General features: G+C 38.6%; 1 protein-coding gene across 1 annotated transcript; it reads right to left on the reverse strand.

Annotated features, from left to right (window-relative positions):
- Positions 1-318: 318 nt before the first annotated feature.
- LOC100764985 (olfactory receptor 1468) lies at positions 319-1,251 on the reverse strand. The gene has a single exon (XM_027426161.1). It carries the CDS (start codon positions 1,249-1,251, stop codon positions 319-321), a length of 933 nt encoding a protein of 310 aa, XP_027281962.1.
- Positions 1,252-13,937: the final 12,686 nt, after the last annotated feature.

Genomic DNA, 13,937 nt, shown 5'->3' on the forward strand with positions numbered 1-13,937 from the left:
TAAAAAGTATACTGCAGTCAACACAGAAATTCACATAAAATCACAAAACATTAGGACAACAAGGATGTAAGGATTGGAGATCTGATCTAACAGTGGCTCTTCTCTAATGATTTTCTAGAATCACACATGCTAGGTAATAGATGGCATTACTTAATCACTGAGGTCCCATACCTTAACTGAACTACTTTGAAATACTCCTGTTTACAACGGAAATACTAAGTAGTATGTAACTATGTGTCTCCTTTCTGAGATACATATTATAATATTAACATAAATATATTTACCAGATAAATTTAAGTGAAAATCCCAGTTTTGCCATTACAAAGACATTTTCTTCTTACAAAGGACTCTTATCAGTGCCTCTTTTATATCTCTGTTCCTCAGGCTGTAGATGAAAGGGTTCAGCATGGGAGTCACCAGTGCGTACATCATGGACATGACAGTCTCCTTCACAGTAGAGTTATTAGTTGATGGACAAAGGTAGACACCAAAAATTGTTCCATAGAACAGTGACACCACAGACAGGTGGGAGCCACATGTAGAGAAGACCTTGTGGATAACCCGAGTAGAGGAAATCTTTAGGATGGAGTAGACAATTTGTACATAGGATACAATGATGAGTAAGAATGGGAGATCAGTAAAAAACCCTCCCGAGATAAATATCATTAACTCATTAATATAAATGTCATCACAGGCCAACTTGAGCAGGGCAGATATGTCACAGAAAAACTGGGGGATCACATTTTTCTCACAGAATGACAATCTAGCCAAGAGTAGAGTGTGCAACATGGAATACAGCATGGCAAGTACCCAGCATAGCACCATCAGACACATACAGACTTTGGGGCTCATGATGGTGGTGTAATGCAGGGGGAAACAGATGGCCACATAGCGGTCATAGGCCATGACCACAAGAAGGAAACTCTCCATGGCTCCAAAAACTATTAAAAAGTACATTTGTATTAGACAGCCTGCATAGGGGATGGATGGGTCATGGCTCTGCATGTACTCCAGCAATTTGGGCATTGTGACAGAGGAAAAGCAGAGGTCAGAGAAGGACAAGTTGCTGAGAAAGAAGTACATGGGTGTGTGGAGATGGGAGTCCAGTAGAATGAGGATGATGATGATGAGATTCCCCAGGACAGTGGTGAGGTACATGGCCAGGAACAGGGCATAGAACAGGTGCTGGTGTTCTGGGGGGATGGGCAGTCCCAGGAGGAGGAACTGGGAGATGACAGTTTGGTTGCTCATTATAATTTTTTGTCTTCAGTATCCTAATGAGAAAGTATCATGGTCCCTTAAAATTCAAAATAAAAATGAACATATATCTAGGATACATATATTACAGCAATGGATCTGACAGATATCATAGTAATTATAATACCAATTTCTATATGTCTGTAATCATTACAGTCATTAATAATTTTTCTCAAGTTCTCTTTAACATGTTTTATCTCCCATCCCTTCCTAGAAAGTTCTATGCATTCTACTGAGATACAAAATAGAAAATTAGTCTCTATCCTGTCTGCATATCCAGGATAATTGTTGTTTGGTTGGTTTGTAACTGTTCTATGTTATATTGTATATTGATGTTCTTAAAATTTTTGATGAGATTTATTAGCATAATTTTACATAAATTTCAAGAAAACTTCATATCCTCTAATGCCTTAGATTATCATTTGAAACTCATATATGAATGTCTATGTAGGATACAGATCTTTGCTCCACTGTTCACTAATGAATTCCAAGTGAAATTCATGAAGACACTTTGTTGTCTTTGAAAGCATTCCTTATTCTCTTAGCTCTCCAGTATCCTACAATACAGTAAAAAATACTCATTTTTGTGTCAGAAATCTGTGAATCTCGATCCATTCATTTGTATTACCTTGAACTACTATCATACATTATAAAGAGTCTCCCCTTCATTCTCCTCCTATTCATCCATCTCTTCCTGTGAGATTACATCCATATATCAAGATCACCTCTTGTCTTTATAGGAATACAGAAACAGACTCTATCCATGTTCTCATGTTTCCTGACCACTCTCTTCTTCTTCAAACTGCTTCATTTATACTGTGGTATTCTAACAGAGGAGTTCCAAAATCTGTTGCCAGATATTTTTCTTCAGATTACCATTGTTACTCTGAGGATAAGGACAAAGATCCTGTAGGGGACACTAATGTTGTTTCATTATTTCCTGTGTGCCAAAGGAATAACCCTGCATGGTCTCACATTGACACTTGGATTTCTCTCCTTATCAATGATGTGGTGAAAACACTTCACCTCTCACTTTTAGAGTTTCTCCTCTGCTTGCCTATTACTTTCTCCCTTTTCTTTCCCCTCAGTCTGGTTCATCTTCATTCATATGTATGGATATTCCTTATCAGTACACAGATAAATATATCCTGTCTCCCCATGCTAAGTAAGACATTCACACATCTTCCATTGTATCTTATACATATCCTCTGCACTGAATACTTTGATTACTGCTTTAAGCTATGATCATATCCATTGTCAACTATATTCAGGAAACGTCACACATAGTTTCATTCCAATTGATCACTTACAGTCATTTTTAACCTCCAACTAGGACCTGTACCTGTCCCAATTCATGAATTTGAGGAGTAAAAATTTGTTACTTTGTGCTCCAACTGACATAGATTTCTTTAACTTCAATGGCAGATAAATCCCCATTTAAATAGAACGACTTGACCAGTTAGCCAGAAATTTTACACTCTATAATGACTGTCAGAAATCTAATATTGTAGTTTTACAGTGGTAGAATTAGCAATTTGTATCCCACCTCAGTAATACTGATGACTCCAAATCATATCCATATGCTTTAATCCACACAATGTTATTGATATTGGTAGAGCAGACAGATATGATGAAAATGTGTATGAATTTTAATTTGTACATCAAATCTGCTAACCACAATGTCAGTTGTTGAAAAATGCTAGTTGCTTTGAAGGCAGTCTGTAAATGTCATTTAATCTGTAGACTCTGACTAAAGTAACTAGCACTTTATAAGATCATCATCTTCATGCAATTAGATGAAGAAATTAAAGGAAAAGTACAGTTCACTGAAGAAAAGTTTTCATTTTCTGCCTTATATCCATGTCTGTATCCTCCACTCTTCTCAGGTACTCCAATATTCTAGACATTTTTCAAATGTTGGCCTTATCAGCCTCTAACACTGGGCAGTCTGTGTATTAAGATACAGGCATGGGCACACACACACACACACACACACACACACACACACACACACACACACACACACACACACACTTACTTGTGTGTTATTCTGTGATTCTTAACAAACCTGGGAAATGAATCTATCTCATGTCCCAAAGCTCACAATAGAGGAGAAACATCAAGAGATCTAAGCAACTTTCTCTTAAAAAGAAAAACCAAGTCTGACTGATTGTATTTTCACAGACTGGCAGAGTTTAATAAAGCTGAATTCAGAGTTTGAACACTTAGACATTGTGAATTAGCAGAAAAGACATGCAGAAAAAATATCATGCACCATTTAAAAAGATGCTCTCCTTACGTGCATAAGACTTGCTTCAAACATGTAGCACTCCTGCATTTGTTTCCCTACCCCTGGGATTACAGGCATGTGTCACTGTGCCCACTTTCTCCTTCTCCTGTAAATGAACAATACCTTTGTGTTATGTAGGCATGTGTGCCAAGATCAGAAGCCAGAGAAATCACCATCAACTATTACCACTGATGGGTCAATAGGCTTCATGCTTCCTTTAGCTGTTAAGCATATAGTTCTCAAATTAAATGGCACACAAATATCCCAAAGGATGTATTTCCAACATTTGGGACAAAGAATATCACTGAGGAATCTGTAGCATTGCTGATTTTGGTTCAATAGCTTTCAATGTATATTTTGCATGACCACCCAGGTGATATTAATATCATCCTTGATGGAATGTGCTTAGGTGTAATCACAGATTTTACCACTAAAACACAGATTTGTGAACTCATGCAGATAAAATTATCCATCATCTTGGATAGGACATTGCTCAGAGTTTGTTAAGGCTCTACAAGAGAAAGTATAGTCAACAACTGTCCTGCACTACAGCAGTTAACTCCATCTCACAGCACTGATCTTATGTTGAAATAGTGTGATCTTGAGAGAAAATTACATAATGAGTAATTGTGATAAACCCATCTACATGAAAGCAGTTACATGAGGACCATGAAATAAATACTTTCCAGTGTGGTGAAGTCTTGGGAGACAGAGAAAAGAAGAATATTATTATACCTGGAAAAATGTCCCGCTACACATGGAAAAATGCATGTGGATTGACAGCAAGACACATTTTCCTATAGTTACCAGTTCTGCTGAGGTTGAGTCAAAGCATCTGGTTCACTATGCCGCTCACTTTCATTTATTTGCAGTCACAGGAACTAGTGGCCTCTGTGCTCATCACCTATCTGCACCATTCCTAGTCACATCCCCCCTGAAGACATCCTCTGGCCTTATGGACTCTGCATCCCATAGGAGTCCAGGTCCTGTGTAACTCATTAAAGACATAGTAATTACCCAGGACCTTTCTAGGACCAATTTACCTCCAGAGACCAATTATACTCAGCAGTCACTCCTTCCTACATATAGAGAAGGTAGAATTTATTTTTTCCAGAATTTTTTATTTGAATTAGAAACAAGATTGTTTTACATGACAATCCCAGTTCCCTTCTCTCTCCCATCCTCCCCTACCACCCCCTCAAGTAAAACTCTACCTATCACATATCCTTTCTGCTCCCCTTGGATGGTGATGCCTTCCATAGGGTGTCATCAGTGTCTATTGTATCCTTTGGGATAGGGCCTAGACCAACCCCTGTGTGTGGTGGCTCAGGGAGTATTCCTCTATGTGGAATGGGCTCCCAAAGTCCACACCTATGCTAGGGATAAGTACTGAACTACTACAGGAGGTCCCATGGATTTCCAAGGTTTCCTCACTGAAACCCATGTTCCTGGGGTCTGGATCAGTCCCATGCTAGTATCCTAGCTATCAGTCTGGGGACCAAGATTTCCCCGATGTTCAGGTCAGCTGTTTGTGTAGGTTTCACCAGCCTGGTCTGGACCCCTTTGCTCTTCACTCTTCTGCATCTGGATTCCAGTTCAGTTCGGTGATTAGTTGTGGGTGACTGCTTCTACTTCCACCAGTTGCTGGTTGAGGGCTATTGGGTGGCATATAAGTCAGTCATCAATCTCATTATCAGGGGAGGGCATTTAAGGTAGCCTCTCCTCTGTTGCTTATATTGTTAGCTGGTAGAATTTAAACAACAACAAACAGAACAAATGAAAAAATAGCAGCAATCAGAAAGCAAAACAAAAGCATGGAAAGGTTCATACTAATGACTTTTCAGGTATGAAAAGGGTTTCTGCTTGACTGAAACCACCCTCTTTCGGGGAGTACAGAAAGCTGGTTGGATAAACACCTCAAATTATCAGGTGTTATTCTGATTGTTAATGATTTGAAGTGTCTCATATAATAAAACGTTACACAAGGAGCCATCAGAAGATTTTTTATGGAAGGGGTCGGTGGGGATCATGGGAGGATGGGAGGGAGAGGGAACTGGGATTGAAATGTAAAACAAGATTGTTTCTAATTTTAATAAAATTTATAAAAAGTGATCTACAAGGATGATGCCAACTTACAATCTAATCAATAGCGAAGAGCTACCTTAAATGCCCTTCCCCAATAATGAGATTGATGACTATTTTATATGACATCCTAGAGCCTTCATCCAGTAGCTGATGGAAGCAGAAGCAGACACCCACAGATAAAAACTGAGCTGAACTCCTGGAATCCAGTTGTAGTGAGGGAGGAGTAATGAGCAATGGTGGCAAGACCAAGCTGGAGAAACCCACAGAAACAGATGACCTGAACTAAGGGGAAGCTTTGGACCCAGACAGATAGCTGGGAAACCAGCATAGGACTGTTCCAGACCCCCTGAACCTGGGTGCTAGTTAGGAGGCCTGAGCAATCTATGGGACCTCTAGTAGTGGATCAGTATTTATCCCTAGTATAGGACTTTGGGAGCCCATTCCACATAGAGGGATACTATCTCAGCCTAGACACACAGGGGAGGATCTAAGCCCTGCTCCAAACGATATGACAGACTTCAAAGATCCCCCATGGAATGCCTCACCCTCCCTGGGAAGCAGAAAGGGGATGGGATGGGGATGATGGGAGACAGGCAAGGAGGGTAGGGAGAGGGGACTGGGGTTGACATGTAAACCAAGCTTGTTTCTAATTTAAATGAAAAGGAGAAAAATAAATAAAATTTATAAAAAGAAAGAAATATCTAGTCACTAATGATTTTGAATACATTCAAAGGCCCAGTCATATCAAACTTATTTAAGGTGATGTTGCCTGGAATAAAAAAATTAAAAAAGAAGTGTTTTACATTTTTGGTTTTGAGCCTAGCCTTGATTGGCTGATCCATCTTTGCAGCCCTTCCAATAGTTTTTAAGCAGAGTGAGATCTTAGAAAATCACACCTGCTGGGAAGGCTTCCAAGGACAGCATCTCAATTCAACATGACTGAGTACCTCCAAGAGACTTAGTGAAGATATACAAACTTCTGAAACATTTAAACTTCATCAGTCAACTTTCTGGGTGTGTCAGTATGTGAAGTCAGGAATATGGCAAGTAGATGGCATGTTTAATGCTTCTTTATTTTTCGGATTTTTAAAATGTGAATTAGAAACAGGATTGTTTTACATGACAATCCCAGTTCTCTTCTCCCTCCCATCCTCCCCTACCACCCCCCCTCCAACTAAAACCCTACCTATCACATCTCCTTTCTGCTCCCGCTGGATGGTGAGGCCTTCCATGGGGGGGGGTCATCAGAGTCTATCGTATTCTTTGCATGTTTTGTAGCAATTTTGGCATTGTAACAGAGGAAAAGCAGAGGTCAGAGGGACAAGTTGCTGAGAAACACGTACATGGGTGTGTGGAGATGGGAGTCCAGTAGGATGAAGATAATGATGATGAGGTTCCCCAGGACAATCGTGAGGTACATGGCCAGGAACAGGATATGGAACAGGTTCTGGTGCTCTGGTGGGATGGGCAGGCCAGGAGGAGGAACTGGGAGATGACAGTTTGGTTCCAATCATGATCTTCTTCCAATGACTTTAAGAAAAAAAATCACCAGTTTCTTACACTCCCAGTGGTTGAACCTGTATGAAATCATAGATCAACTCTATGTTTTTGTCTCATGTAGAAAGCAGAATTTTTACTTATTTTTATATTATTTATTTTCATATTCTTTGTTTCACTGTGGCATGGAATATACATAATCCCTTAACTTCTTCAGTTGTCCTTAGTGGATGACAACAACCTAACCCAGTCCTGTATACTCTGCTGACACTCTTCAATCCATTTTCATGTCCCAGTAAAAACAGATATGTTTCTATGACATACAATACAAATTAAACATGACCAATTTGAATGAAAATTTGATATTTTTTAAAATTAGCGTTACAGACACAATAATGTATTTATGGAAATTATTAGGGTGGTAGGATGCAGTGTTCTTTTCAATAATACTAATGATTCAAACTTTATGCTTCATTCCTATGATTTCACTGATATTGATGCAGGAAAAGAAATACAATGAATATTTTATAAAGTAGAAGTTATTTTTATCTTTCTCTCGACTTAATTTTCAGTTATCCATACCTAACTTGATAGTTAATTACTACAGGAACTGGACTATGTCCTGATAGCAATTTTGGACAAATTATACTTCTAGATATTTCTATGAAGGTTATTTACACTGTCATTAACATTTACATTATTAAATAGCATTAAATCAGAGTATAGTGAGTCTATCATTCATAGAGTGACTAACTTTATATGGCTAATTGGCAGAAGAGATAGAAAAACGGAAGTCTACTTAGAAACTGCATCCAGACTGCCTTGTATTTGAGACTGTATCCTCACTCTTCCCAAGGAGTCCAGTCTATACCTAGAGGACTTACTAATTTCAAATTTTGTGGATTGTATCTTTAGAACAATTCATCCTGATTTGTTTTCTTCTAGAGAGCTCTGTCTAACAACCCCCCAGTGTATATCAAAGCTAGCAAAGAAAGGAGAAGCACTAAGACATATTGGGATACAGGCTGGCGTTTGGCTCAGTGATACTGTAGTTACCTAGCATGCCCAAGGCCTTGAGTTCCAACTCTATCTGAAAAAAGAGAAGGATGGAACAACCCACAGAGAGGTGATAAGTCCTTCCATCATACTATCTGACTGAGTCTAGATACTGGGGTCTGCATCTTGCTAATGGTTATCAGTGCAGCTGTACTAACAATTTACCACTTGGATGCTATACTTATTTAAAAAGGGAAGAGAGGGGTGAAATCATGTACCTAGTTACTGAAAATTATTCTTATTCTGTGAATGAGAGGGACCCATGACTTAGGGAGTCTTACCTGGAGAGATTGCAAAGCAGAGGTCACCTGTAAAGCTTGTTGCTGATGACCTAAAGAACTTCAGTTCTGCAATCCTTGAGCTCACAATTATCCACCTGAATACCAGATAAGAATCTCACACGGAAATGGTTATACTAGTAAATACACATGCAACTCACCTGGGATTCTCTGGTAACAGTGATTCTGGTTATGAAACTGTTAATCAACTTTATAAATAGATACCTAGTTTATGTCAATACTCTGGTCAATAAGTTTCTGTAAGGAGCAAGATCTTATTGATAGGAAATTTGTTTAAAGTTTACTAATTTTCCAGAGGCAAAGATAAACTAAAAGAAGGCTTAAGAACTCCAGCACTGCCCCTAAATGAGAAAGTTGTTATTAGGTTGGAATCATTACCAAAATTATTATCAATGCATCTGTGGGACAAAGTATTTCTACAGTATGGTAAAGTGTTGCAAAGTATGGAAATGGCAAAGGATGCTATCATACCAGAAAACTGACACTCATAACTGTCATAAAACTGGAAATGCAAGATTCATAGGTTGGAGGACAGTAAGGTACCTCCTGACAATTTATCTAGGATGACTGAATGTATATTAAGGTCTCTCCCTACATCAGACCCTGGTCACCTTTATTCATTATAAACACAGGAAACAACAGCCTCTGCAGTCAAGACATTCTTACATGTTCCCTTCTAAATACCTCTGGACCCAGGGGCTCTGGACCCAGAGGAGTCCAGATCCTGTGTAATTACCCAGGTTCTATTTAGGACCAATACTCACATGACCCTGAGGTGGGGGCTGAACATTCTTAGGGGAAGGTAGAAATTCAGATGTATGCTTACTCTTTGTTTGCCTGGTATGGAACAGTCAGAACATCTTAGATTCTTGAGTAAGCCAAGAGTGGGCTATTTAAAAACAATGTAAACAACTGTAAATTATTTGTGTTTAAAGAAATTGGATTTTTATCTATATTATTAATTTGTGTGGATGCAGCTGTTCACAGCACATTTTGTTTATCTCTAAATTTTCTTGGCATGTTTAGAATGCCTCCTCTTTTATTTCCATCCTTGTGACTGATGCTCAGTTCTTCATTTTCTAGCTTGGGTATTGGCTGTTTTATTGCTGTGTTTGAAGGACCAACATTTGGTTTCAGTGACTTCTGCTGGCATTTGGTTTTCTTTTTTGTGAGTATTTTATTCAGTTTTAATGCCATAAAGACTCCAGTTTAAGTAAAGAAACTGTTTTGTAGCTTGGGGCATATTTTTTTCTTTTCTCCAGGTTTCTATTTTTTATTATTATAATTGTAATTAGACCAATTTTAAATTAGAAACAAGCTTCTTTTACATGTCAATCCAGTTCCCTCGCCCTCTCTTCCTCCACTGCTCCCCACATACCCCTATCAGTGTCTTGGATAAAAGAATATCCTTTATTCCAGTGTTTTAAACACTTCATGCTTTCTTATAAAAATCTGACAGCTTCAGTTCTTATATTTAGGCCTACAATTCATTTAGAGTTGATTCTTGTAAATGGAGAGATAGAGTTTGGACCATTTATTTGATATTGCTCTCACAGGATGCCTGGTATGAACTTTGAAAGGAAGTGTAAGTGAGTGTGAGTGTTCAGGCTCTGGAGCTACAAAAGGTATCAAGACTTATTGGGAAGCCAGGCTATACCTAGAGCTGCAATAGGACAGCTCTGGGGGGTTGAGCTGTAAGAGGACAGCTCTGGAAGTTGCAAATGTAATAGGACAGCTCAGCTCTAGAGAGGAAATGTGTCCTGACTTGTTAGGAAGACAGGCTATTAGAAGCTGGAGTGCAGTGGGGGATAGTCTTCCCACAGGATATAGCAATCCTACTGCTCTCCTAGAGAGGGCCATTACAGTGGAGTCCTGGACTACACCCCTAAGGGAACATCCTAGCAGAACTACCTGCTTCTTCTTCTATGGCCCAAGATGTTACTTCTTTAGCTACAGTATGCTAAAGGGGAAGTCTCTACAGGAATGTAGCAATCTCCTCTGGGTCCAGCAAAAGTTGTTACTTTTCTGCTCAGCCTTGCTCAGTAGCCCTGACAGCCCAGCAAGGGAATGTCTCAGCAAGGTTTTTCTGCTCAGTCCTCCAAAGGACTTCTCAGCAAGGTTCTTCTAATCTTCAACCCAAGACTCTTGAGAAAGACATTTGAGAAGGAGTTCAGGAGGTTGGCTGCCTCTGCCAGTGTAGGAAGGGACAGATGGCAACTGAATAGGCAGAGAGACTTACACAGGACTTTTTTAGAGGCAGAGTTTTCCCAGGACGGTTTTTCTGCTAAGAGATTGGTTAGTTTTGTGCTTCAGTTGCTCAGGGGCATTGGTGGTTCTGGTTTCAGGGGCAAAGTGTATTTCTGTCACTGGCCTTTTTATTCTTTTGGGTATAATTTTAGAACCAGAAAATATTTCTTTCACTCACTCTGATTCTAGCGACAAAGTGTTTTTCTTTTGCCCTGGTTTCAGAGTCAGGGTGATTTTCTTTGGTTCTGGGTTCAGGGATAGAGTGTTTCTTTCACTGGCTCTGTGTTCAGAGTGAGGGTGCTCAGGGATTGGTTGGTTCCCTGCTCAGGGATTGGTTAGTTTCATGTTTCATTTGGTCAGGGGCAGAGTTACTCTGGTTTCATGGCCAAACTGTGTTTCTTTGGCTCTGGTTTCAGAGTCAGGGTGTTTCTTAGGGTCTGGGTTCAGGGCTAAAAGTGTTTCTTTCTCTGGATCAGGTTTCAAATCCAGAGTGTGCTTCTTTTACTGACTCTGGGTTCAGAGCCAGAGTGGGTTTATTTGGCTGGGCCTTTTACCCTACAGGATGAAAGATTCATTTTGGCTCGAAGTTTCAGAGACTTTAATCGATCATGGCGGGTAACATGTGACTAAGATCAGTTCATATGGTAGAGGCCAGAAAGCAGAGTAAAGGGAAATACAGGAAGAAGTCATAGCATATATAGCTTCTAATTACACATTCCTGGTTCACAATTTTCTTCAGTTAGACACCACTCCTACTTTTTACCATGTCCTTGTGACATCATTTCATGAGTCCATCTAGGTAACAATTCATTCACTAGGTCATGGAGTTTATGATCTAACTACCTCTAGAAATTCCCTCCCAAACACTAACTATGAAGAAATAGAAACAATCTGCACCTCTCTCAGGTGCAACATAGACACACAGAGGAATATAACTCAGACCTAAAGTACAATGAGATACTGTCGTTTCTAACAATAACAATGGGAGCAAAGCTAGTTATGTTAACTGAGAAAAGCCAGGCACATTAAGATGGGTGTCATGTGACTTCATTCTTAGTTGAATTTTAAAAAAGTTTATCTTGTAGAAGTTGGGAGTTTAATAACTCCAGAAGCCATAGATGAGGGAGGCTGATCAAAACTTCAGGTATGCTATTGCATATTAGGATAAGCACAGGCTACAGTTACATACTGTTTATCTCAAAAGACAAGAAAGAAGGATTTTGTTAGTTTTATCATGAAGTGATAAATATTTTACATCATGATCTTGTTTAACTTGATTTTAAGCCCCATAAAATGTGTACACAATGTAATGCTTTTGTCAATTCAAAATAAAAATAAAAACTAAAAATATTCTTAGGAGACATTCTTTATAAGGCCACTGTATATATCAATTTGTTGTAATCTGTGTCCTTCTTAGAGCCATCAAACCTACTTTTCATTGCTATTGATTATAGGGCCTATTTTCTATGTGACAGTGATTAATTTAAATATTAACATTATATGTTATCTCTGGTAATTGTATTCTACTAAGACATTGAGATTTTGGAATGATATGCATGATATCAAAACATACACAGAGAACAGTAAGATATTTCAGAACAATATTCAAAATAAAAGGCAAAATGTAAAATCATATGCATCAAAATCTAGTTTTGTAGACAGAGGCCACTTAATCAATGGGGTGAGAGGTAATATAAATCAAGTAATGGGATAATGATTAGGAGAAATATTAGGTAGAGTACAGAGCTTAGTATTGTGTAAGTGTTGAATATTGAGCAGTCTATGGACCCTTGGGGAAAAGTTTCCCCTTCCGAGATACATGGGATAGTAAGAACCTTGGAGGAAGATTAGCTACATATGGAGGTGTGCATTTCAGCATAATATCTGAGATGGTGAAATAAGTGTTGGCATTGCTCATTCTGAGGGACAATGAAAGGAACAAATGGGCCAAATTTCAAATCCTGGCTCATATCATGTGATACTAAGAGATTGGAAAAATGGTTACTCCTTTCCTTTTGAAGTAGGAGAAACTGGAAAGAAATTGCAGAATCAGACAGGTTTCTGTATTACTAAGGTTCACCCATGGACACTGGGTGATGGGGGAAGGTGGTGAAATTCAGTTCTTAGCCAATAAAACAGTGATATAAAATGAATTGATATATATATATATATATATATATATATATATATATGATATAAAATGAATACATGTATTCGTAAAGGAAAATATCAAACAGAAGGAAAGTGTAATGACAAATTGACTTTATGTATGCTTCCACCTTCTTTTTACTCATTTGTAAAAATAAGGATGCCTGGACAAACAATAGAAAAACAATGTAGACTTGTGTTTAAACTAGGGTTTCTATTGCTGTGAAGACATATCATGACCACAACAGCTCTTGTAAAGAAAATCATTATTTTGCTCTGGCTTATGGTTTCAGAGTTTTAGTCCATTATCATCATGGCTGACACTGGCAGAATGCAGGCAGACATGGTGTTGGAGAAGGAGCTGAGAGTTCTACATCTTGATCACAGGTATCAGAAGAAACTGTTCTACTGGGCATAGCTTGAATATATATGAAACCTAAAATCCTGCCCCCAATAATGTCACACTTCCTCCAACAAAGTCATACCTACTCCAACAAGGCCACTCCTCCTAACAGTGCCACTCATTATGGGCCAAGCATTCAAACACTTGAGTCTATTGGGGGGGGCATTCCTTTTAAAACCACCACAACATCAAAATAAATAAAGGATACATGGAATCAAGGAATAAGACAAGGCCAAAATTTGTGAACAAAGAACAAAGATCAAAAAGCCAGGCAGCATAAGAAGTTGAGGTATTTTAATATTGCTAATATTGTGTTGAATTACACGTACTATTTAAAAAGGATGGTGATATCAAGGCAGAAATATGGACAAATGGTACAATCCTGGAATAACTTAATTATCAGAAGGAACAGGAATCTAACATAGTAATACATCTACACTATAATTTTTCTAGACCACATGGGCAAGACAATAAGAAACGTGATTCTGGTCACTAAGACCCACTTCCCTTGTTAAAGTACTTAGCTAAACTTCTTAATGTAGTGGACCTTTGAATGTGGTGGGTTTTCATGATGGGAAAATTCTGCAAAATACTCCAATGTTCTTATTAATATGTTTATGGGATGGAATTTTTGTTAAATTTCCAAGTTTTACCA

The sequence above is a fragment of the Cricetulus griseus genome, chromosome 7, assembly GCF_003668045.3.
Source record: "Cricetulus griseus strain 17A/GY chromosome 7, alternate assembly CriGri-PICRH-1.0, whole genome shotgun sequence".
NCBI lineage: Eukaryota > Metazoa > Chordata > Mammalia > Rodentia > Cricetidae > Cricetulus > Cricetulus griseus.